The sequence below is a fragment of the Eptatretus burgeri genome, chromosome 14, assembly GCF_056783735.1.
Source record: "Eptatretus burgeri isolate ZD-2024b chromosome 14, Ebu_testis_v1, whole genome shotgun sequence".
Taxonomy (NCBI): domain Eukaryota; kingdom Metazoa; phylum Chordata; class Myxini; order Myxiniformes; family Myxinidae; genus Eptatretus; species Eptatretus burgeri.
Genome location: NC_140974.1, coordinates 54,320,802 through 54,346,899, shown reverse-complemented (window position 1 = coordinate 54,346,899; position 26,098 = coordinate 54,320,802). Strand labels below are relative to the sequence as shown.

The following is a 26,098-nucleotide window of genomic DNA, read 5'->3' as shown; positions in this document are numbered from 1 at the left end:
AGTTCCTCAAGGTAGCGTTCTGGGCCCTGTTCTTTTTCTGGTTTTCATCAATGATCTCTCGGACTCTCTGGAAAATCCTCTATTTCTCTTTGCCGACGACTCCACCCTCTGCCGTACCATCTGTCATCCCTCAGACCGGCAAGCAGCAGCTTCTTCGCTCACTGCAGATCTGGATAAAATCACAAACTGGTCCAACACGTGGAACATGTCTTTCAATCCAGACAAATCTCACACTCTCACTATGTCTCTTCGAAAGGACCGTTTACAAAACCCCCATCCACTTTCTCAACAATCCTCTGGAAGAAGTCTTTTCTTTCAAGCTTCTAGGTCTCACTATCTGCTATGACCTTTCCTGGGAAAGTCACATTTCCAACCTCGCCTCAAAAGCCAGTCGCCGACTGGGAATCCTCCGTCGTGCTAAGTCCTTCCTCGGCCCTCTTGAGCTCCTGACCACTTACAAAGCTTTTGTCCGTAGCCTGATGGAGTACTGCTCTCCCCTTTGGGCTGGTGCTCCTGCCTCCCACCTTTCTCGGCTTAACGCTGTCGAAACCAGGGCATTTAAGATCATCGGCATCTCCCGCAATGAAGCTGAGTCTTTGGGCCTCTCACTCAATCACCGCAGGTTGGTCGGTGGTCTTTCTGTCTTCTACCGACTCCTCTCCAGCCTTGCCCCCTGCTCTCTCTGCGATTTGTCCCCACCACATTTCCACAGGGCGCTCAAGGTCCGCCAACAACCCCCTTCTGGTAAAACTACCAAAATCACGAATCACTGCTCATCTTCACTCTTTCATTCCTCTTTTTTCCCACCTTTGGAATAAACTTCCTCACTCTATTCTTTCCCATTCTTCCCTCCAGGCTTTCAAAACAGCTGTTCACCACCACCTCTTATCTTCCCCCATCCAAATCCTCGATCTTTTCTACCCCCGATAATCCACCCAAGCCCACTTCCTTCATTTCTCCTGCTTTCCTTCCTGAAAGTACCTGAAATGTCCATCTTCTCTTCGCCATGTTCCCCATCCCATCCCCATCCCTCTCCCTTCCACAGTTCACCTAATGTGTCTGTTCCCCACTGTTTTGTCCCTTCCACTCCCGCCCCTCTTGTCTCATGCCTCCTTGCTGTGAGTTGTGTGTTTGCTCTCATACGAGCCTCGACCAAGGTATACAAAAAAAAAAATAAACCTTTCATTCCAAGCTCTCATTTAAGTGAGGATAAAACTTTCAGAACAGACTCGAGCTTGAATAAACCTTTCATTTTAAGATTCAAATCTATCTCCAATAAACCTTTAATTCCAAGTTATCGGATTAGTGAGGATAAACATTTAATTCCAAGCTCTTGGTCGAGCTACGATAAACCTTTCATTTCAAAGCTCTTGGTCGAGCTACGATAAACCTTTCATTTCAAAGCTCTCGGTCTAGCTATGATAAACCCTTCATTCCAAACTCTAGCTCGAGCTACGATAAACCATTCATTCCAAACTCTCGGTCTAGCTACGATAAACTTTTCATTCCAAACTCTAGCTCTCGCTATGATAAACCCTTCATTCCAAGCTCTTTGTCGAGATACAATAAACCATTCATTTCAAACTCTCGGTCTAACTATGATAAACCATTCATTCCAAACTCTAGGTCGAGCTACAATAAACCCTTTATTCCAAACTCTAGCTCGAGCTATGATAAACCCTTCATTCCAAGCTCTAGGTCTAACTATGATAAACCATTCATTCCAAACTCGAGGTCGAGCTACAATAAACCCTTTATTCAAAACTCTAGCTCGAGCTATGATAAACCCTTCATTCCAAGCTCTAGGTCTAACTATGATAAACCATTCATTCCAAACTCTGGCTCGAGCTACAATCAACCCTTTATTTCAAACTCTAGCTTGAGCTATGATAAACCCTTCATTCCAAGCTCTAGTACTAGGTCTAACTATGATAAACCCTTTATTCCAAACTCCAGGTCTAACTATGATAAACCATTCATTCCAAACTCTAGGTCGAGCTACAATAAACCCTTTATTCCAAACTCTAGCTCGAGCTATGATAAACCCTTCATTCCAAACTCGAGGTCTAGATCAGTGGTCCCCAACCTTATGATCCCACCGGCCACATTCACTACTCCCAAGGATGTTGGGAGCCAGAAGAAAATTGATGCATTTCACTGAGTTTTATTGATGCAAATTGATTTGATTCCTCCCAGCGGTAAGCGGCAGTGGCCGGCAGCAGCATTGTGTAAACCTCTTTAAAATTGCTACACGGAAATGTGTTTTGATTGGAAAGTTCTCGAGGGCCGCAGTATAGGGCTCCGCGGGCCGCAGGTTGGGGACCAATGGCCGAGATACAATAAACCATTCATTCCAAACTCGAGCTCAAATTAACCTTTTCATTCCAACCTCTCAGTCTAACTATGATAAACCTTTCAATTCAAGCTCGAGGTCGAGCTCAGATAAACCTTTTATTTCAAGCTATGATAAACCTTTCGTTCCAAGCTCTCGCTATAGCTTGGATAAACCTTTCATCCCAAGCTCTTGGTATAGCTTGGATAAACCCTTCATCCCAAGCTCTTGGTATAGCTTGGATAAACCCTTCATCCCAAGCTCTTGGTATAGCTTGGATAAACCTTTCATTCCAAGCTCTTGGTATAGCTTGGATAAACCTTTCATCCCAAGCTCTTGGTATAGGTTGGATAAACCTTTCATTCCAACTTCTCGGTCTAGGTTGGATAAACCTTTCATCCCAAGCTCTTGGTATAGCTTGGATAAACCCTTCATCCCAAGCTCTTGGTATAGCTTGGATAAACCTTTCATCCCAAGCTCTTGGTATAGGTTGGATAAACCTTTCATTCCAACTTCTCGGTCTAGGTTGGATAAACCTTTCATCCCAAGCTCTTGGTATAGCTTGGATAAACCCTTCATCCCAAGCTCTTGGTATAGCTTGGATAAACCTTTCATCCCAAGCTCTTGGTATAGGTTGGATAAACCTTTCATTCCAACTTCTCGGTCTAGGTTGGATAAACCTTTCATTCCAACTTCTCGGTCTTGCTTGGATAAACCTTTCATTCCAAGCTCTCGGTATAGCTCAGATAAACCTTTCCTTCCAAGTTCTCGGTATAGCTCGGATAAATCTTTTCCTTCCAAATTCTCGGTATAGCTTGGATAAATCTTTCATCCCAAGCTCTTGGTATAGCTTGGATAAACCTTTCATCCCAAGCTCTTGGTATAGGTTGGATAAACCTTTCATTCCAACTTCTCGGTCTAGGTTGGATAAACCTTTCATTCCAACTTCTCGGTCTTGCTTGGATAAACCTTTCATTCCAAGCTCTCGGTATAGCTCAGATAAACCTTTCCTTCCAAGTTCTCGGTATAGCTCGGATAAATCTTTTCCTTCCAAATTCTCGGTATAGCTCGGATAAATCTTTCATCCCAAGCTCTTGGTATAGCTTGGATAAACCTTTCATCCCAAGCTCTTGGTATAGCTTGGATAAACCTTTCATCCCAAGCTCTTGGTATAGCTTGGATAAACCTTTCATCCCAAGCTCTTGGTATAGCTTGGATAAACCTTTCATTCCAACTTCTCTTTATAGCTCGGATAAACCTTTCCTTCCAAGTTCTCGGTATAGCTTGGACCAGCTTGTGATTCTATCAAGCTTTGATGAGATGGAAGAGGCTGCAGCCTGCATATGTAAAGGATGAGGGATGTCATGGCAGAGGACAGAGTCATCAGCAAAGAGATAAAGAGGTTTCTCCAAAAGAGTCAGAGAGATCATTGATGAAGATTCGATACACGACAAGGCCCAGAACACTGCCTTGGGATACCACCCTTGACAGGAAGAGGAGATGAGAGAATTCAGTTGAGAGTTATGCATTGGCCAGGAGAGTAGAGGAAGTTAGTAACCCAAGAGTGGAGTTGGCCTTGGTTGCCATCAGTAGAGAGTTTGGAGAGCAAGGTGGGATGCCAGATGTTATTGAAAGCTCGAGATATGACAACCTTCCGGAGAGACAGCCCTGATCTCATGACATTGGTGGCTGAAAGGTTTGTTGTAGCTCCTGACCATTGGTTACAGCTCCTTACAGCTCCTGGCCATTGGTTACAGCTCCTGATAGCTCCTGCTGGTTGGTGACAGTTGGACCATTCCTGCTGGTTCTGCTCGGTACCTGGCTCTTGGCGTATCTGATTCTTGGCATCCCTAATTCCTGGGGGTGACGACGTGATGTCGATTGGTGTTCGAGCCTGGTTGCGGGTGGGTGCACGGCGCGGCAGAGCGCTGGCAGCAGACAAAGGCACGCTCACACATTTTGGGTTATTTTAGTTGATGCTCGATGACTTCTTCCTTGGTAAGCCGAGGCCGGATTTCTTTTCCCCCGAATGATCTGCTGGGTACCCATGTCTCGTGTTTAATTGTAAAGTAAGGCATAGAGGTAATCATCTGCTCTTTGTCCATTTTTCTATAAAAGCTTGTTGAATTCTTTGTTTGAGATTATTTTGTTGATTGAACATTTGATTGATTTGAATTCATCCATTAATTTGACAAGGAAATAAAAAGTTCTTAAGTTTATTTATTTTTCTTAATAATAAATTCCTTGTTGATGCTTCAACTTATCCATGCTTGTCATTTCCCTCTAATGATCCAGAATCGTCCGAACCTAGATAGACTGGGAAGTAATTCCCAAATGAATTAACCTGTCATAGTCAGCATGCACCAGCGGTAAACGTTCGGCCACCTTACTTTAGATATGATCAAGATAAGATTGGTGCATTGCCGATGACGCGTTCCCCGGTCAGGAGGCCATGTGACCGCTCGTTAAACAGAAAAATTAGACGGTGGACACTGGAACTCGTGGTTAACTGATTGGCATTCATGAATGCTAAGCAATCCACTGCACCATAAAGTTAATTGTAAGCGGTGGCCCCAGGTCCGGTTCTTTTGAGGAGACACGAGGATTAACCTCCTCATAATACATTCAGCACCCGTGGTCATAACTATATATATATATATATATATATATATATATATATATATATATATATATATATATATATATATATATATATATATATATATATATATATATATATATATATACACACCATGGTAGAACGTTATATTGCAATAAAATATTAATGACATTGCAATACGAAATAAATTTTATACAATGAAGATCTCACCTTGCTGGTGAAGTCTGCTGTCGATCTGCATCGGCAGACAGAGGGAATAATGGAGGGAATGAACAGAACATTGATTGAGTAACGTGAACCACTGTGGGAAGCAGGAAAAGCTGTCGTTCCGAGCGTTAACTCTTTGTCATGATGCTAACCCTCTTTTGCTCATCACAAGCATTTCAACCAGGTATCAAGGAACCGCTTTCTGGATCAGACCACTTGTTCCCCACCCACCACCGTGGCCAACCATGACCCCGGAAAGTGATCCCTCATTCGACCAATAACCGAGTTCATACTTGTGAGGTAAACAGAAGCATTTTGGAAGCAATATTCATAACAAGAACTGGTTAAGGTTTTATCCCACGAAAAAAACTTTCATGGCTTTTAAAAGTAAGCATGATTTAAAGCAGAGAATGGCCAAAGTACACGTTTATGACATCACAAAGAACCAATGAGCCTTCATTTGTACATCCGATAAGAGCACAAGGCGTCCAAGGCAACCTCCCACAACTTCACAACTGGAATGTACGAGTATCCTGGACAGGTGTCACTCCATCACTACTTCAAACGAAACGACTTTACACTCAGACAAAAAATTGGAACATGTCTGAACATTTCTTCCTTATTCACTTGGAATGTCTTTCAATCCTGACAAATATCTGGCAACTTCCCCCCTTCCCCCACCGAACACAATCTGCTTTCTTAATAATCCTCTTGAGGAAGTTCAGTCATTCATACCCTTGGGTCTCACGATCAGCCATGATCTTTTTTGAGCAATCCACATTTCAAAGTTGGTCTCCAAAGCCAGATTCCGACTGGGAATCCTCCATCATACATATTCCTTCCTTGGCACACCTGAACTCCTTTCCACCTACAAGGCCTGCATCCGCAGCTTGATGGAGCACTGCTCTCCCCTCTGGGCTGGCTCCTCCAATTTAGGTGTTGCTCAGGTTGGCACGATGGAAACCAAGGTCATCAAGATGAATGGAATCTCCCACAATTTCCCTGAGTCGATGGTCTAACACTTCATCATCGCAGACATGGTCTGATCACTATCACCTCCTTTCTTATCATGCACCCTCTACTCATTCTGTGCTTTGGCCCAGGTGTCTGCAGGGCACACAATCATGGTCTACCATCAACCCCCTTCTGGTGAAAAATTCCGAAATCTAGAATCACTGCTCACCTCCACTCTTTAGTTAGTCCTGTTTTTTTTAACCACCTGTGGAATCATCTTCCACATTCTCTTCAATCTCATTCTTCTCTCCAGGTTTTCAAGATGGCTGTTCACCACCATCTCAGATAATCCACCAATCCAAAACCATGATCTTTTTTACCCTCGTTACCCGCCACCCCAACCCAATCCCTCCTCCTCCCAAATTTCCTCTTTGCCCTCCTGAGAGTTTCCTTCTTTATCCATCTTGTCCACCACAGGCATCCTCTCCTGCCCCCTTACCCCTTATTCCTCCCCACACCAATTGTTTGTCCAGCCCACAACCACCCCCATTCCCCACCGGTTAGACCCTCAGCTCTGCTGTTGGTATCTCCTTCTCTCGACTGTTCCTTTTGCGTCCTGATCCATTCAGTGTACTTACTCTTCCACGAGCTTTGACTATGTACACAAAAAAAAAAGACCCCACACTTTTTTGGCCAAAATGCTGTCAGGGGGGCATTAATGCCCCTCTTGCTCCCCTTCCTGGTTATATACGCCAGAGAGTCGGATCCTATTCCGCGAGAAGACAAACCCAAACTATACAGTCAGAGGCAAGTACACCACGTATGCGCTCATGGTGCCGTGAACGGACGTGTATTGTGGACTCAGCACGGCGGATGTGTCGAGACAAACGAAGATTTTTATCGCTCGTGAGTTCTTGCCTTTGATGTGCATCACGTTCCCTTTAATACGCCAACACGTGACTCAGACCCAAAGACGCTTGGCTCACGCTCGCTCTCTTCCATGACGTTTAAAATATAACGCACGTAACGGTTTCCGCCTCGTCCTAACTTTGGGGCCCATTTAACGAGTCACCTGCCCGAGGGTCATACCGATAATCTTCGCCTAACCGATGATGCTGTTCTGTCGGTGCGTCGAGCGTGCCCAAGGCAACTCGGGCACTTTCAGACGGTGCAACGGATCGCTTTGTCAGATCGAATGTGCGGACAAGGAGCGACGTTGGAAACTCCGATAGAGAACGCGGCGATCTGGCGTTTTTAAAAAAAAAAAAAGATGATGAAACAACGAGCGTTTGCCGGTGGGAGCAACCTGTTTGCACGTCACTCGGCTCTCTTGTTTCACATCGGACCGATGTCGATGTTCTTCATTCGATGAGACGTCACAGACGCGTCTCTGTGTTCGTCTTGTGTACACCCGCGTGATAAAGCAAGGATCGCACGATGAGAAACCCAACAAGGACGCCGACCTGGATGTTTCGATGATAAAATAGATGATCAGTAATTTTGGCGCAAATTCTCACCGACTACGATACGACGACATACACATTTTCATTGTCCGTAAATGTTTCTTTGTCCGCCGTGTACAAGCGTCAGGTTGAAAATTTGTTTTCCTTTGTGTTTCCATCAATGCCGATAATAATTTCATCTGATGGCGATATTTTCACCAAACTGTGCGCGTTGTGTTCGCCTTATTTCACGAGATGTTAGTCACAAAGTTCGTACATTATGAAGACTAAACGAGAAAGAGATATAGCTCGATAAAAACGGACGGATATTTATCGGAGCAATTGTACAAATGCAGAGAATATGCGTTTGTAAAGACAAATGCGTAAAATCTCATTATGACGCATTGATTGAAACGGTGAGGTCACCGAAACATCAGGGGCAAGCTGCGGCTTCGCAGCTCCTTTGTGCCGATGTGAGGGTTCTTGACGAAACGTTTTGACGATTCTTTCGGTTCGACGGACGAACAGCTTGAAAGGAAAGAAAAAAAACAACAGCATCTGCAGTGTCCGTTCGGCCTCTGAAACGTCTGCTGGGCCACGTGACGGGGAGCAATTACCAGTGTCTACTTTGGCCCCCAGGGCGTTCCGTTGCCAATTAACAATTGTCACACAAAATAGTCTTAACGAGAATTTGTGTTTTTATTTATTTATTTATTTAATAAAAAATTCGCTTCTTAATTGTGCTCCACCTCTGAGCGGTGTCACGCTTTGGTGATCAGCTCGGTATATGTGGAGCGTGTTCCAGAAATCACGATGGAACAGAACGTGAAATTTTTTGGGGGGGTTTTGAAAATATGGTCAACCAATCGCATGACTGTCTCATTCATTATTACACCACAAGCGTGTGAAGCGAAAAGCGTGGTTATGCAGTTTGTTCACTTTGTCTGTCTGTCTGTCCAAAAACGTCAGTTTATGATCGACGAACAACTTACTTCAAATTAATGTTATATGTTGAACACGAATCGGAACATGAATCAGAACCTGAAGTTTACCATACTTTGGCTCTGAATATTTGTTCTGATCACACACACACACACACACACACACACACACACACACACACACACACACACACACACACACACACACACACACACACACACACACACACACACACACACACACACACACACACACACACACACACACACACACACACACACCCAGAGGAGTGAGAGTGAGATAATTGTTTTACTCTGTCTGCCTGTCTGGCAGTCAAACAAAATTTAAAAATCATTCCAAACAGGAAACGTACTGTTTTTAAGGATGCCATAAAGGACACAAACAACAGGCATGAATAACTATTGTAACATGGTGAATAAGGTGGTGTAAAAGATGCTGCATCAATGGCGGTAAACTTCCAGAAAGTTTTTTTGCTGCAACTTTTAAAATATTTTACTTAAACTGAATTACATACTTGAATGCTGGATAACACAAGTCCCCTTCTTGGCACTCTCAAAACCCTTCTGTTTAACAGGACTTGGACAAAATATTACATCATTTCGACCAATCAAATGTGCCGCTCGCAGACCCCGCTCATGTGCTTGATTCTCAAGATCACGTGGGGTAAGGTGTTGTATGAATTCTATAGTTTAACAAATGTAATGTTGATCATTTTTTTTAACGTCCAGTCGTGAATTCCAAGACACCCTATGTATAATAAATAAGTACAGCATTATGATGTCAGGTGATGTCATTTTACACTATATTACGTCGTTAAGTCAATGTTATGTTTGTATGAAAACTAATTCTTACACGCGTTCAGGGATTCGAACAAATGGACATTCAACTCAACGTTCTATGTTGTGCACCTGCTAAACGCCTATGATGTAGAAAACATAGGAACACCTGTCCTGACGCTCACCTGAATCAAGAGGTACATTACGGGTGATGAAGGTTGCGGTCAAGTTTCATTAAAATTGTGTGTATAGTTTTGGAGAAGAGAGCAAATACTTATTTATTTATTTATTTGGGGGGGGGGGTCAAATCCTCCGTAGACCCCCATAATGAGCGCAGATTTTGATGCAGTCAATAACCTTCGTTAGGCATCAGATATGAAGATTGTGGCCAAGATTCATCAAAATGGTGTGTTTGGTTCAAGCGATAATGACTGAAGTGTTTGCGGACTCACTGACTGACCGACTGATTGACTGACTCACTCACCTACGGACACTGCTCGGTCGCATAAGCTCCCCGGAACGACGTTCCAGGTGAGCTAAAAATGATAAACAAGTAAAGGTGTGCTAATTATCGTTTGTTAATTAATCTCGTGATAGTTTGCACTTTTTGATCATGAAATCTAATCGTCAGATGCTCAGACAGTGGATCTTCAGGAAGTCAAAACAAAAAAGTTTTATCGCGAATATAATCGTGCATTGTCGTTGTCTCCATCGAAGAGTGACAAAAGAAGTGCACGTCGTTGTCCCCAGTGATGCACGCATGTCCATGATGCACGAGAGTCACATTTAACACCCGTCAGTGTTTGTCCCTTACTCTAATTACTGTAAAGTTTGTCGTTTAATTTATTGCCTCGACGACTTCAATTTGCAAATCAACGATTGAAATGGCAGAAAGTTCGCCCTGCAGAAGAATCCATGGAATTCCATCAAGCGGGAGAACTCAGGAGAGAGGTCCGTGCGGCATTGCGTGCGATGTCTCGGTGATTCCAACAACTTTACACTCCACCATACCGACTGTGGACCGCCGACGGATGGTCACTGCCGGTGTAGTGGAGAGGAGCACGTTTACCGACAGAACGAGCACTCAAGCCACATCGTCCATCCTCCGTTCCTCGGGTCTTGCACACATTGAGGCCACGTGAGTGTTTGTGAACAGCGTGAACACAACGGTGGAAATTTAGTTGCAGGAACCACGTTTACACGTAAACAATGAACCCGGTATAACGACGTTTCAAACTCGTATTCTGTACCTGTTGATGTTCTGATTGTGTGCGCATGGCGTAACCACGACATGCCTGTCGCGAATATTGCTTTTGTGAATTAGTGTGGAGCTTCAGCGATGCATTTGTCTCGTCCACAGGACAGCCACTAGGTACGAAATATTTTGAGCCTCTCGCCACAAAGCAGCAAAAGGTGGAAGCACACAGATCACGTAATGGAAGCATCGAGTGCATCGTGGAAGCACAGATCGCACAATGGAAGTGCAGAGTGGAAGTAGAGAGTGCGTCGTGGAAATGGAACCAAAGATCGCAGAGCGGAAGCACAGAACATAATATAGTGGAAGCAAAGACTACATTGTGGAAGCAGAGAGTACATAGTGGAGGCATAGATCGCATAGTGGAAGCACAAAGCACGTAATGGAAGTGTAGAGTGGAAGCAGAGAGCACACCAAGAAAAAAGCAGAGAGGAAACATGTGGAAGATGAGGATGAGAAAGCTTATGATGAGGCAGTGGAGGCTGCGCACTCGGTGCGCTTAAAGCTGAGCGTCGTATTGCCATGGGACCTGCAGACGGCAAGGATAAGACGAGGCGTGGACGGACAGACAGGTGCATGGACGGAGCGCATATTCGCTGCACCCCGCAACGCACTCTCTCCGCAATCCACCGACAGGGGCCTCGAGCAGAGACCCCGCACGGGGCTCAGAATGGCGGCTGCTTTTCCCGGACTGGTGCACGAATCCGAGGTATACAGGGAGACGTATACACGCTGGGGGCAGCCGAGGTGGAATGGGGTGGGGGGGGGGGATGATGCCCGGCGGGCCGTGGGCGCGCGTTGGCCCCGGGGCGCGATTAGCTGAGCCGGGAGTTTTGCGGGGACATCTGTCGCCGCTGGGAAAGCACAAGTAAATGATTCAGCCTCCGGTGGGGGAGATGTCATAGAGAAGGAAAAAAAAACCCCAGAGACGAGCAGTGAAGGTGCAAGCGAAGTCGCGGGCAGAGATTGTATCATTGGTTTGTAGAATATACACATTCGGTGTTTGAAATCATTTTGTAATGCTGTTTGCTCAGCTCTAATCAGGATGCGTTGTGATGTTTCGCAAGTAGGGCTGCATCATTGTAATATGGCCATCTCTCATCACGCTATCATCTATACTCTGCTCATGGCATTGGCGTATTTTTGAATACAATGGCTGCCAGAACATTGCTGGTGTTACCTTTAGCACTTTGTGGGTCTTGCCGGGTTTCCGCAAGATCTCTCTCCCTCTCCCTTCCGATCATCTGCCTGTCCACTTGTTCCATGCAGATGAGAGCAGACGGGGCTAGTGGATATCGGCTCATGCAACTCGGGTGCCTGGAGTCCTCACAATCTCCTCTATCCTACTCGGCACCAGGAGACTTCTCTCCCTACTTTCCTAGCTCTCCACACTACAGCGCTCTGCATCACGCTCAGGCAGCCTTTCACTACGACCTTCAAGCTGGTGGTCACCACCACCATCACCATCACGCAGCAACGGTCTCGGCCGAAGCTTATCCACAGCCTTTGCATCCTTCACAGCAGTACTATCCACAGCCTCTACATCCACACCACCACCACCATCACCACCACCACCATCGTCATCCAACTGCAGCGGGTGCAGAGCAGTCGGATTTGAGTCTCCACGGCCTGGCGAATGCGTGCAGGACAGCTCTCAAGCCCCTGGACGAGCCACATCGGGAGCTGGCCTGCTTCGAGGCATACAGGAGGCATGACCTTCCCCTCACAGGTGGACAGTTTGCGACATATTCGGAGCAGCTTTTTCTCTCTGGGTCTGGGGCTTTGGGTCTTGGATCAACATCTGGTGTCGACGAAACTGGGGTGAGACTCGTACAAAAACATCGATCACTTTGCACGGTATTATATGCATTGTCTAACCAAGTAAGAGTTGTCGTTGTATTACAGGATCCAATTAAATATTGTCACACTCATATAGTATATACAGCATGCATTGTCCCCTTCCTCTTTCCTGCCTGGCTATACGGCAACACTGACTCAGGCGAAAGATGGAGCGCATACAGGTACAACTAGAATGGCACTCAGTAAAGCACCTACCTCTGCCAGGCTAAACAGTTTACGTTTTGTATCCCACTGATCAGCCAGATCTGCATCCGGACCTGAACCAAAATCAAATTGACTTGTTCTTGGCACCTCACCAACTCATTCACTAAGTTTTGTCACTAGTTGTCCACAACTTTTTGAAATATCCTGCGATGTGTTGTTTTTGGTCCTATCTCTCAATCATGAAGAATCACTCAAATAATTTAAAAAAAATTCCTATCCAGATCCGTATTTGGATTTTCATCAAAATCGAATCAATTTGTCCGTGTCACACCCTCAACCTGTCCACCAAGTTTCATCCGAATCCGTCTTCAACTTTTTGAGATATTGTGCTATATATCGTTTTTGATAGGCCAGATCTGGATTCGGAACCGAACAAAAACATAATCGGCTTGTTCTCATCACCTACCCAACTCATCCACCAAATTTTGTGATAATCCGTCCACGTCTTTTTGAAATCAAATGCCATCTATTGTTTTTCGGCCCATATCTCAATGGTGAAGAAGCACTTCAGAAATTCTAGTCGCCAGATCCAGATCTTCACCAAAATCTGATCAATTTGTCTTTGTCATACACCTAACCTCTCCACCAAATTTTGTTTGAATCGATCCACGTTTTGAGAGAGCCTGTTCACAGACAGACAAACAGGCAAACAGAGAGGGGTGAAAACATAACCTCCACCCAATTTTGGTTTCAGTGATAAATATTGGGAATTAAATCAGAAACGGGGTTTGTGTAAATGGATTGCGAATTAAACCAGGAAAGGCTTCACCTAAAATAATTGGAAATTAAATCAGGAAAAGATTCATGTTAAAGGATTGGGAATTAAACGAGGAAAGGATTCCTGTTAAAGGATTGGGAATTAAACTAGGAAAGGATTCATGTTAAATGATTGGGAATTAAACTAGGAAAGGATTCATGTTAAAGGGTTGGGAATTAAACCAGGAAAGGATTTGTTCAAAAGGATTGGGAATTAAACCAGGATGGGATTTATGTAAATGTATTGGGAGTTAAAACCAGGGAGGGTTTGCATAAATGGATTGGGATTTAAATCAGGAAATGGTTCCCTTTAATGAAATGGGGAATACGCCAGGAAAGGATTTGGGGAAAAGGATTGGAAATTAAATTTGGAAAGGGGTAATTTAAATGTATTAGGAATTGAACCAGGAAAGGGTTCATGTAAAAGGATCAGAAACTAAACCAGTATAAGGTGTATGTCAATGGATTGGGAATTAAACTCGTCAAGTGTTCTTGTAAAAGGATTCGAAATTAAATGAGGAAAAGGTTCATGTAAATGAAATGGGAATTAAGGCAGGAAAGGATTTGGCTAAAAAGCACACAGATTTAAACTAGCAAAGGGGTGGTGTAAAAGGATTGGGAATTAAACCAGGAAAGGGTTCATCTAATTTTATCGTGAATTTAACCAGGAAAGGGTTAATGTAAAAGGATCAGAAATTAAACCAGTACAGTATAAGGTTTGTGTCAACGGATTGGGAATTAAATGAGTAAAGGGATCTTGTAGGAGGATTAGGAATTAAATCAGGAACGTCTTTCTGTAAAAAGTTTGGGAATTAAACCAGTAAATGATTTGTGTAAAAGGATTGGGAATTAAACTATGAAACGGTTCATGTAATAGGACTGGAAATTAAATCAGGAAAGGGTTTGTGTAAAAGGATTGGGAATTACACCAGGAATGTTTCATCTTATATGATTGGAAATTAAACTCGTAAAGGGTTCCTGTAAATATAATGGGAATTAAACCAGGAAACGATCATTGAAAAGGATTGGTAATTAAACCTGTAAAGTTTGTGTTTATATATAATTAAATAAACCATGCAGGAAAGGGCATGTGAAAAAGGACTTGGAATTAAAGAAGGAAATATTTGAACAAAAGAATTGGTAATTACCACCAGGAAATGGTTTGTGTAAATAGCTTGGGAATCAAAGCAGGAAAGGGTTATCTTCTTTTTTCGTATGCATCACAAAGCTGCAGGGTAACAACATTGGCTGAGGGTGCAACTGGGCCGCTGACACAATGCCCTCTGTAGGTTAGCGCAGAAATTTGGAATTTGGAAATAGTGTTGGCGATAACTCGTCTACTCTTCACGAAGGACATCATGGGATCTTTAAAGCCCATCATCAAATGCCAGTAGACAGGATGCCCAGTTTATCGTCCATCCGAGGGAATGCACACGCTATCATGAATCACCCTGCCTTTGAAACCCCATGATGACAGTTTATAGTTGGGTAAGGATTCGAACCCAGGCTCAATGGCTCAGAGGTGAGTGTGCGTCCATCGAGGCCTTCCTGCGAGTAGAGAAAAAGATCATTTTCAAAGTTCAGGATTAAACCAGTGAAGTATTGGTGTAAACAAAATAGTAGTTAAACCACAAAAGGGTTTGTGTTGATGGATTGGCAATTTAATGATGAAAAAGTTATTGTCAAAGGCTTGGGAATTAAACCAGGAATATTTTGTCTTAAAGGATTGGGAATGGTGCCAGGAAAAGGTGATTGTGAAGGTTTGGAAATTAACGAGTAAAGGGTTCTTGTAAGCGGATTGGGAAATAAATCAGGAAAGTCTTTCTGTAAAAAGTTTGGCAATTGAACCAGTAAGTGATTTGTGTAAAAGTATTGGGAATTAAACCAGGAAAATGTTTGTGTAAAGGGATTGGGAATTAAACCAGGAAGGGTTTCATGTAAAAGGATTGGGAATTAAACCAGGAAAAGGTTCGTGTAAAATAATTGGATAGTAAACCACGAAATGGTTTATTTGTGTAAAAGGATTAGAAATTAAACCAGGAAAGAATTTGTGTGAAAGGAGTGGTAATTATCCAGAAGGAGTTCATGTAAAAGGATTGGGAATTAAACCAGGACAGGGCTCATATAAAAGGATTGGAGCTTAAAGCAGTAAAAGGTTCATGTAAAAGGATTGGAAATTAAACCAGTCAAGGGTTCATGTAGAAGGACTGAGACTTAAACCAGTAAAGGATTCGTGTAAGGATTGGGAATTATACCAGTAAAAGGTTTATGTAAAAGGATTGGAAATTAAACCAGTAATAGGTTCATGTAAAAGGATTGGGAATTAAACCAGGAAAGGGCTCATGTAAAAGGATTGGGACTTAAAGCAATAAAAGGTTCATGTAAAACGATTGGAAATTAAACCAGTCAAGGGTTCTGGTAAAAGGATTAGGACTTAAAACAGTAAAGGATTCGTGTAAGGATTGGGAATTATACCAGTAAAGGGTTCATGTAAAAGGATTGGTAATTAAACCAGTAAAGTGTTTATGTAAGAGGATTGGGAATTAAACCAGGAAAGGGTTCGTGGAAAAGGATCGGTAATTAAACAAGTAAAGTGTTCATGTAAAAGGAATGGGAGTTAAACCAGTAAAGGATTCATGTAAAAGAATGGGGAATTAAACCAGTAAAGGGTTCATGTAAATAGATGGGGAATTAAACCAGTAAAGTTTTCTTGTAAAAGGATGGGGAATTAAACCAGTAAAGGGTTCATGTAAAAAGAATGGTAATTAAACCAGGAAAAGTTCTGTGTCATAGGATTGGGAATTAAACCAGTAAAAGGTTTGTGTAAAAGGATTGGGAATTAAACCAGTAAAGGGTTTGTGTAAAAGGATTGGGAATTAAAGCAGTGAAGGGTTCATGTAATAGGATTGCTAAATAAACCAGTAAAGGGTTCGTGTAAAAGGATTGGGAATTTAAAAAGTAAAGGGTTCGTGTAAAAGAATTGGGAAGTAAACAAGTAACGTGTATGGACGTACTGTACGCTTTCCAATATGATGTCATTTATGCAGAATTTGCTCATTGCACAGATTTTAGGAAAACCTCCATCAAAGATGCTATTTTTCATCATTAGTAACTTTAGTATAACCTACGGTAAGTTTCATTAACAGCCCAAAGGACAGATTGGCAAGATGAGTGTTACTTTGATGTCCAAGAATGAATGACGCTGATGAGCCAGTCCTCTACCTGGATGAAGCTGTACGAACTGACATAAATGAAATTTAATCTTAAAATAGTTTAATATAAACGTTCAATTATACAATTAAAGGGAAAAACATTCTCACGTTATTAAAATTTCTCCTTTTTAAGCTCGACGGCAGAGTTCTTCATGAATCCTCATGCAGACTTTATTTGTGCTGAAAATTATTTTCATTACCACGTAGGAAGTGCCATTAATGACGTCATAATCAATGGGGATTGCCGTCCGTTCGAACGTATGTCAGAAATTCGCTGTGTTTCCATCATAAATCGTTAACAAGCCACGGAAGATGATGTCAATGGAATTTAACGGAATGATCCCCACTCGTGTTTTGAGGTGTGTCGGGCATGTGAAGCACGGAATGCAGTTTGAATGCCTAATGTACAATGTACTCTCTGTCCTGGTTGCAGGTGGATACGAAACAAACCCCAGTATGGACATACAGTTAAATAGTGTGACGGCGCAAGACGAGCCCGAACGATTTGTATTTTCGTCAAACAAGCGGCTCACATGGCGAAGCGCGGAGTGAGCCACTTCATACACCCACTTTACCATTGGTCTTGCTATTGAGGATCGGGTCATGCTCACAGTGAGAGCTCGTGGCCTTCAGGTCATCCTACATATCAGGGGTGTGTTATGCCCGGTGAACGGGGCTGCGTTATCGTTTTTCGCACGGAGCGCTTGGCATCCCTGTCACTGAGACGCTCTGATCCGCCGAAGCCGCCCGACACCTGCGACTAAAGGTGTGACGGCTCCTGATTCGATCCCGAGTGGATCCCTTTGGGTTGCACGTCACTCGGCAGATGCGTGGTCCGAGATGAGACCCACACAAAGCGGCACGTGGTTAAGCGCACGGCTCCAGGAGGAGCTTTAGCGGGTGCGCGGATCGCGCTCCATTACCATAAGGAGCCCAAAATGCCGCCATTGTTCATTTTTTCTTCATGCGCACAATCCCCGTTCATAGTCACTCGAGTCGGAGTGAAAGGGGAGTAGAAAAGGCTCAAGAAAAGGCATGTAAAGTCCCTAAATTGGATAAAGCGTGAAGCATTAACCTCTGTACAAACGCCGCGTGCACACGTTACGTTCGCACCGGATCACGCATCCTGTTCAAGGTGTTATGTTGAGCGATTTAAACATTTAACAACGATACATGCGTAAATTTATGTTCATGTCACTCGTGTACAGATAACGAAAATATAGAGTACTGTCTCAACAAACACAACTTTACTGATAATAAATAAACCAACAGGACAACCTTTAATATCACTCTAACCCCACAAATAAACTAAAACTAACATGACAACATTATCACGTCAACATCCTCATCGATACACTAGCATAACAACGTTATCACTCTAATATCCTCATAAATACACCAACATTACAACATCATCACTCTAACATCCTCATAAAAACACTAACATGATAACATGATCACTCTAACATCCTCATAAATATACCAGCATCACACCATTATCACTCGAACATCCTTATAAATACACTAAGATGACAACATTATCACTCAACCCTCTTCATAAATGCACCAGCATCACAACATTATCACTCTAACCTCTTTATAAATACACTAACATGACCATGTGATCACTCTAACATCCTCATAACTAGACTAACACGCCAACATTATCACTCAAACATTCTCATAAATAAACAACATGACAACATTATCACTCAAACATCCTCATAAATACACGAACATCACAACATTATCATGCTAACTTCCTCATAGATACACTAACATGACAACATTATCACTCCAACATCCTCATAAATACACGAATAATCATAAATCGCTTCTGGTTCTGGGTTTGGAGCATTGGCAGGTCTCCTTGGGGGCTCCCTGCTGACGTTCTCAAAGTTAAGTTTCCGGTCGTTATTTGTCCCGTTTTAACTGTTTATTTTCTCACCTACATGTTACTGTGTGTTCCTCGTTCGGTTTTGTTTCAAAAATCATGCTATTTTGTGAGATTTCGTTGAACTTGTCTTACTGGGTGCTTGAGGCCTATCCTTGAGGCTTGAGGCCTATACCCTTTGTTCCCCTCGGTGTATGATCGTGTTTATTTGTTTTTTCTTCCCATTATCTTCAATTTCTATCTTTCCCACTTTCTTAATGTCCCCCATCCCAACTAATCACTCTATTTCTTATCTAAAAAAAAAACAACAAAAAAACAAACAAAAAAAAACCGCTACCTTTCTCCGATTCTTCTTCCTCTTCTTTTTCTTCATCTCCTCTTCTTCCTCGATTTTTTTTTCTACAACACTTACATGACGTAATCTGTTGAAAACTCTCTCAAACATTAATAATAATAACAAAAACGATCTCTCATAATGCTTCATCTTCCTCTTTCACACATGTGGTTCTCTTTACTGTATCAGAATGCACTACTCTTCTGCTATTTAAACAGACTGCTCTCAATTCGACCTTTCCTTCATACCTTGCCGAAAAAAATCCAACTGTTACAGCGTTTCTTCTCTCCATTCTCGAAATTCACCTTTATTGCATCCATCAAGAATTGTGTTTAATTGCCGAACTGACCGAAAACTTTTAAAAACCCCAGTTTGCTCTGAATGTTCGCTTTCCATCAACCATTCCTTTTTTCCAACTTTAGTGCCAACTCACTCCTCTCACCCCTCACTCTCAAAGGAACCATCCCACTCTTCTCCCTCCAAGCCTCCCTCTCACCTCTCTCAAAACTCCCCCCTCACCTTTCTCCCACCATTCATCCCCCTCACTCATCCTTCCCAAAGTTGCCCCCCCCTCCTATCCACAAAGCTGCCTCCTTCCACTGCCCTCTCACCTCTATCTCTTCACTCCACCTCCTCAAATCCTCAACTGCCTTCTTCCCCCTCTCTTGTCCCCCCTCTCCCCCAGCACCACAGAGCCTTTTCTCCTCCTCATTCGGCCCCCTCCACTAGCTATTCTGCAATCCCCCACACTCTTTCAACAACACTCCTTACCTCCTCCCCTCATCCCTTGTCCTACCCTCCCCCTCCCCCAACCCCCTGCACCCAAATCCTCCTCCCCTACCTCTTCATTAAAAGTATGTACCTCAAATATCCGGGGCCTTCGCTCAAACCTTTCAGATCTTTCCATACAGGTTGCCACAGACAAACCAGACATAATCTGCCTAACATAAACTTTCCTCCCCCAAGACGTGTCTGACTCCCAACTATCTCTGCTTGGTTACTCCCTCCTCCGGTTTGACAGACCTGAGCCTCGTCCTGGTGGAGGAGTTGCTCTCTTCATCAAAGACTCTATTCCTCACTCTCCATGCCCTGCCCTCACTCCCCTACACTCCCAGGAATACCTCTGGCTACGGATTCCCCTCAACTCCCACCTCATGTTTATATGTATACTGTACCGTCCACCGAACAGTGATGACTCCATCTACACCTCACTATCTGAAAACATGGACCAACTTCTATCTTCTCATCCAAACTCTCTCTTTCTCATATGTGGCGACTTCAATTGTCATCATGCCAGTTGGCAAGGTGTGGGTATCTCTCTCACATGTCATGGCACCTCAGCAAATGCTTTCTGTGACTCATTGGGACTGACTCAATCGGTCAACTTCCCTACCTGGATCTCAACCAATGGTACTCCATCTCTTCTGGATCTGATTTTGATAAATTTCCCTGACAATATCTGCTGCTTTTCCTCTGCTCCAATCGGTTCTTCTGACCACGTCCTTGTCAAAGTGGACATCTCTCTGGCTGTTATCAGAGAATCACCTCACCGCCGTCGAGTCTGGCATTTCACTCAAGCCGACTGGCAGGGCCTCCAAGCAGCCCTCAAACTTATAGACTGGTCTCCTATCTCTACTTTCTCCAACATCAACTCATCCCGGGAATTCTTTCAAAGAAACTTGCTCTCCCTCATGCACAGATTTATCCCCTCTCGTCTTCAGTTGTCCTACCCTTCCTCGTGCCCTTGGTTCACTGAAGCTTGTGGTGAGGCAGTTGTCCTGAAACAACTTGCCTTTGCCTCATTGAAAGCAAACCCAACTGAGGGCAATCTCAGTTCCTTCCATAAAGCTTGAAACAAATGTGTATCTCCCCTCAGGAGAGCCAGAAAACAACATCTTTCTCATCTCAAGTCTGAACTCTCAAACCTCTCTCCCTCCTCAAAATCCTGGTGGCATCTAATCAAATCTGTTTCTGGTCTAATCAAATCTGTTTCTCGAAATTCGCCTTTATTGCATCCATCAAGAATTGTGTTTAATTGCCGAACTGACCGAAAACCTAAAAAACCCCAGTTTGCTATGAATGTTCGCTTTCCATCAACCATTCCTTTTTTCCAACTTTAGTGCCAACTCACTCCTCTCACCCCTCACTCTCAAAGCAACCATCCCACTCTTCTCCCTCCAAGCCTCCCTCTCACCTCTCTCAAAACTCCCCCCTCCATCCCCTCCCTTTACTTACCTCAAATAGCAGCACTGCTGATACCGCACGTGAAAACGCTGAATGCCTAAACTCGGTGTTTGCAGCTAAATCTTGTGTCCAAAACCCATCACTTTCTCTACCCACCTTACCCAGTCGCACCCAACTGTCCCTGGACTCTGTGTCCTTTCTCCTGACAAGTTGAGAGCTTGCCATCAAACCTCGACTCAGATTCTGCAACCGGTCCAGACGGCATCAGCTCACGTGTCCTCAAAGCCTACTCTTCTGCTCTTGCTCACCCTCTCTCTGTTATATTCACCCTCTCATTTGCTCAAGGCCATCTGCCATCTGCTTGGAAATCAGCAAGCATCAGTGCCCTGCACAAAAAAGGTGCAAAACCAGATCCCTGCAACTACAGACCAATCAGCCTTCTCCCAACAATCAGCAAGGTTTTGGAATCCATCATCGCTTCAGACATCAAATCCTTCCACTTCTCCAATGGCTTGATTTCTGATCATCAATTTGGTTTCAGACCAGGACACTCTACCCTGGATATGCTGCTTCTGCTCTTCCAACAATGGATGGAAGCCCTCAATGCCAGACAGGAAATCCGAGCCATATCCCTGGATCTTTGAAGTGCTTTTGACACAGTCTGGCACCCTGCCCTGCTCACCAAACTCTCTTCCTATGGTATCCAAGGCCATCGCCACTCATAGCTCGCAGACTTCCTCTCCTGTCGCAGTCAACGTGTGGCCCTAAATGGAGTTCTTTCATCCCCCCTTCCTGTCCAGGCTGGAGTTCCTCAAGGTAGCGTTCTGGCCCTGTTTTTTTTTCTAGTTTTCATCAATGATCTCTCCGAATCTGGAAAATCCTCTTTATCTCTTTGCTGATGACTCCACCCTCTGCCGTACCATCGATCATCCCTCAGACCGGAAAGCAGCAGCTTCTTCGCTCACTGCTGATCTGGATAAAATCACAAACTGGTCCAACACATGGAACATGTCTTTCAATCCGGCCAAATCTCACACTCTCACAATGTCTATTCGAAAGGACCGTTTAGAAACCCCCCATCCACTTTCTCAACAATCCTCTGGAAGAAGTCCTTTCTTTCAAGCTTCTGGGTCTCACTATCTGCCATGACCTTTCCTGGGAAAGCCACATTTCAAACCTCGCCTCCAAAGCCAGTCGCCAACTGGGAATCCTCCGTCGTGCAAGGTCCTTCCTCGGCCCACCTGAGCTCCTGACCACTTACAAAGCTTTTGTCCGCAGCCTGATGGAGTACTGCTCTCCCCTCTGGGCTGGTGCTCCTGCCTCCCACTTTTCTTGGCTTCACGCTGTGGAAACCAAGGCATTTCGGACCATTGGCATCTCCCGCAATGAGGCTGAGTCTTTGGGCCTCTCACTCAATCACCGCAGGTTGGTCGGTGGTCTTTCTGTCTTCTACCGTCTCCTCTCCAGCCTCGCCCCCCTGCTCTCTCTGTGATTTGTCCCCACCACATTTCCGCAGGGCACTCAAGGTCCGCCAACAACCCCCTTCTGGGAAAACTACCAAAATCACGAATCACTGCTCACCTTCACTCTTTCATTCCTCTTTTTTACTGCCTTTGGAATAAACTCCCTCACTCTATTTATTCCCATTCTTCCCTCCAGGCCTTCAAAACAGCTGTTCACCACCACCTCTTATCATCCCCCATCCAAATCCTCGATCTTTTCTACCCCCGATAATCCACCCAAGCCCACCTCCTTCAAATTCCCTGCTTTCCTTCCTGAAAATCCTTGTAATGTCCATCTTCTATTCCCCATGTTCCCCGTCCCCTCCCTCTCCCTTCCACAGATCTCCAAATGTCTCTGTTCCCCACTATTTTGTTCTTCCCACTCCCTCCCCTCCTGTCTCATGCCCCCCTTGATGTGCGTTGTGTGTTAGCTCTCATACGAGCCTCGACATGGTATACAAAAAAAAAAAACAATACAACATTATCACTCTAACATCCTCATAAATCCACTTACAAAACAACATTATCACACGAACATCCTCATAAATACACAGACACAACAACATTATCACTATATCATCCTCATAAATACACTAACACTACAACATTATCACCTTAACATCCTCCTAAATACACAAGCACAACAACATTATCACTCTGACATCCTCATAAATACACGAACAAGACAATGTTATCACTCTAACATCATCAAAAATAAACTACATTGCAACTTTATCACTCTAACATCATCATAAATACACTAACATGACAACATTATCACTCTAACATCCTCATAAATAAAGTAACATTTTCACTTTAACATTCTCATAAATACACTAACATGACAACATTATCACTCTAATTTCCTCATAAATAAACTAACATTACAACATTATCACTTTAACATCCTCATAAATGCACGAACAAGACAACATTATCACTCTAACATCATCATAAGTTTACTACATTACAACTTTATCACTCTAACATCATCATAAATACACTACCATGACAACATTATCACTCTAATTTCCTCATAAATAAACTAACATTACAACATTATCACTTTAACATCCTCATAAATGCACGAACAAGACAACATTATCACTCTAACATCATCATAAGTTTACTACATTACAACTTTATCACTCTAACATCATCATAAATACACTAACATGACAACATTATCACTCTAACATCCTCATAAATACACTAACACGACAACATTATCACTTTAACATCCTCATAAATACACGAACAAGACAACATTATCACTCTCACATCATCATAAGTTTACTACATTACAACTTTATCACTCTAACATTATCACAAATACACTAACATTACAAAATTATCACTCTAACATCCTCATAAATACACTAACATGACAACAATATCACTCTAACATCATCATAAATACACGAACAAGACAACATTATCACTCTAACATCATCATAAGTTTACTACATTACAACTTTATCACTCGAACATCATCATAAATACACTAACATGACAACATTATCACTCTAACATCCTCATAAATACACGAACAAGACAACATTATCACTCTAACATCATCATAAGTTTATTACATTACAACTTTATCACTCTAACATCATCATAAATACACTAACATGACAACAATATCACTCTAACATCATAAATACACTAACATGACAACAATATCACTCTAACATCATCATAAATACACGAACAAGACAACATTATCACTCTAACATCATCATAAGTTTACTACATTACAACTTTATCACTCTAACATCATCATAAATACACTAACAATAACATTATCATTCTAACATCCTCATAAATAAACAAACATTATAACCTTTTAATTCTGCCTGGTGTTTGCTGAATGATTGGGGTGGTGGGCTTGGGATCCCAATGTAACTGCATCCATTGGGAATACTCAACAAGCTACCGGAAATAAATTACAAATTCCTGCTTTTATCTACAGGGGGCACTGCATGAACGGCACAGCCGTTCTCTCTGCAATGGTGCTCATCCTCCCAGCTACGTGCTGCACATGAATGAATGACTGTGACCAGTGGAAGTTATAAAGCTAAAACAAACTTTGATCGGTAAATTTGATCGAGCGGTAAATTTGATTGGTCGTGATGATGTAAAATGCTGTAATATGTTGTCCAAGTACTGTTCAACGGAAGGGTTTTAAAAGTGCCAAAAAGGCTCTTTGTGCTTTACAGTATTGAAGTATGTAATTCAAATGAAATAACAATTTTTAAAGGTCGTCGAAATTTTTTTCCAGAAGTTTAATGCTGTCGATGCAGCTTCATTTACACCACCTTATTTACTGTTACATAAGCTCTTTCTCCATGTTGTTTGTCCTTTATGGCGTCCTTAAAACAGCAAGTTTCCTTTTTGGAATGATTTTCCATTTTGTTTGAGTGCCAGGTAGACAGATCAGGACGAATTCGGAGGCAAAAAGTACGTACTGCTAAACTACAGATTCGTTTTCCAATTTGTGTTCAAACTAAAGCCATCAATTGAAAATAAGTTGTTCCTCGATCATAAACTGACTTTTGTCGACTGACAGACAGACAGAAGTGAACCAATTGCTTAACTACACTGTTCGCTTCGTATCTACGGGGTAATCGATGAAAGCATCAGCACAAACGCATTGACCCGACAAGTATCCTGACCAATCGGTTTCGCCATTTTTGGGGTATCTTCAGGATCATCGAGGACCTGAAAGCCTAGCTATGCCAAATGGCCTGTCCCAATACTTTGGATAATTCACAATGGGGGTAAAGGTTCCTCCCTGATTTATCAACTCATTACCCATCATGTCTCTCACCCATGAAGGCAGCTATGGTGGATTACTTCCACTAACTAACCAAAAATCTTTTGTAACCTAAGCCTAAACGATTACTTGTTCGTTTAGAACAGCCTCCTTGATAGTTTATGGTGAGACACGTTTTTTTAATCACAGATCACAACGAAGCCCTTTGGTTGCAATGTCATGGTGCTCATGCATTTTTATATTGTCTGTGTCCATGCACATACCTACACAGGGGTTACATGTGTGCCGATCATCGAACCTTTTGGTGGATATGTGCTGAAGAGCATTGACCATTGCCTTCTAAGAATGTAAACCTTCGTGGTGTCTGACCCGCAGACCTGTGTCGAGGGACACGGATCGCTGTTGATCAACGGAACAAGTGGAGTTATCCGCAGGGGTAAGCCACTTGCACATCACTATGGTAACCCATATTTGTGATGTAATCCACAATTAAAAATCACACATTGCACTTTTATTCGACGATATTCCTCTGCCTTGAATGATACGAGAGTAACATGTTGGAGTATCAATTCCACAACAATGACTTCGAGTGGTTTTGCTATTATTCCTCCAGGGGGGCCAAGTAGTGGTGCATCAAAGATGGTAGTTTTGGACTGGTCCTGACCAGACCTTTTTTTTTTTCTCAGTCTAACTACCCCAGTTAGTCATGTGTGAATACTGAGCTGACTTGAACATTGCTGATGTCGGTGTTTAATTTGCTTTTCGAACTCTGTCTCTACCTTCCTTACACAATGTTAAAACTTGTTAGTGTTAGAATGCCACAG

At 43.0% G+C, this 26,098-nt stretch overlaps 1 protein-coding gene across 1 annotated transcript in view; it reads left to right on the top strand.

Annotated features, from left to right (window-relative positions):
- TFAP2D (transcription factor AP-2 delta) overlaps positions 1 to 26,098 on the top strand; it is a 96,508-nt gene that overhangs the window by 21,428 nt on the left and 48,982 nt on the right. The window contains exons 4-6 of the mRNA XM_085854889.1: positions 9,093 to 9,181; positions 11,819 to 12,370; positions 25,650 to 25,710. Of these exons, the coding sequence (XP_085711015.1) occupies positions 11,819 to 12,370; positions 25,650 to 25,710 (613 nt within the window). The 5' untranslated portion in view covers positions 9,093 to 9,181. The remainder of the gene's footprint in view (positions 1 to 9,092; positions 9,182 to 11,818; positions 12,371 to 25,649; positions 25,711 to 26,098) is intronic.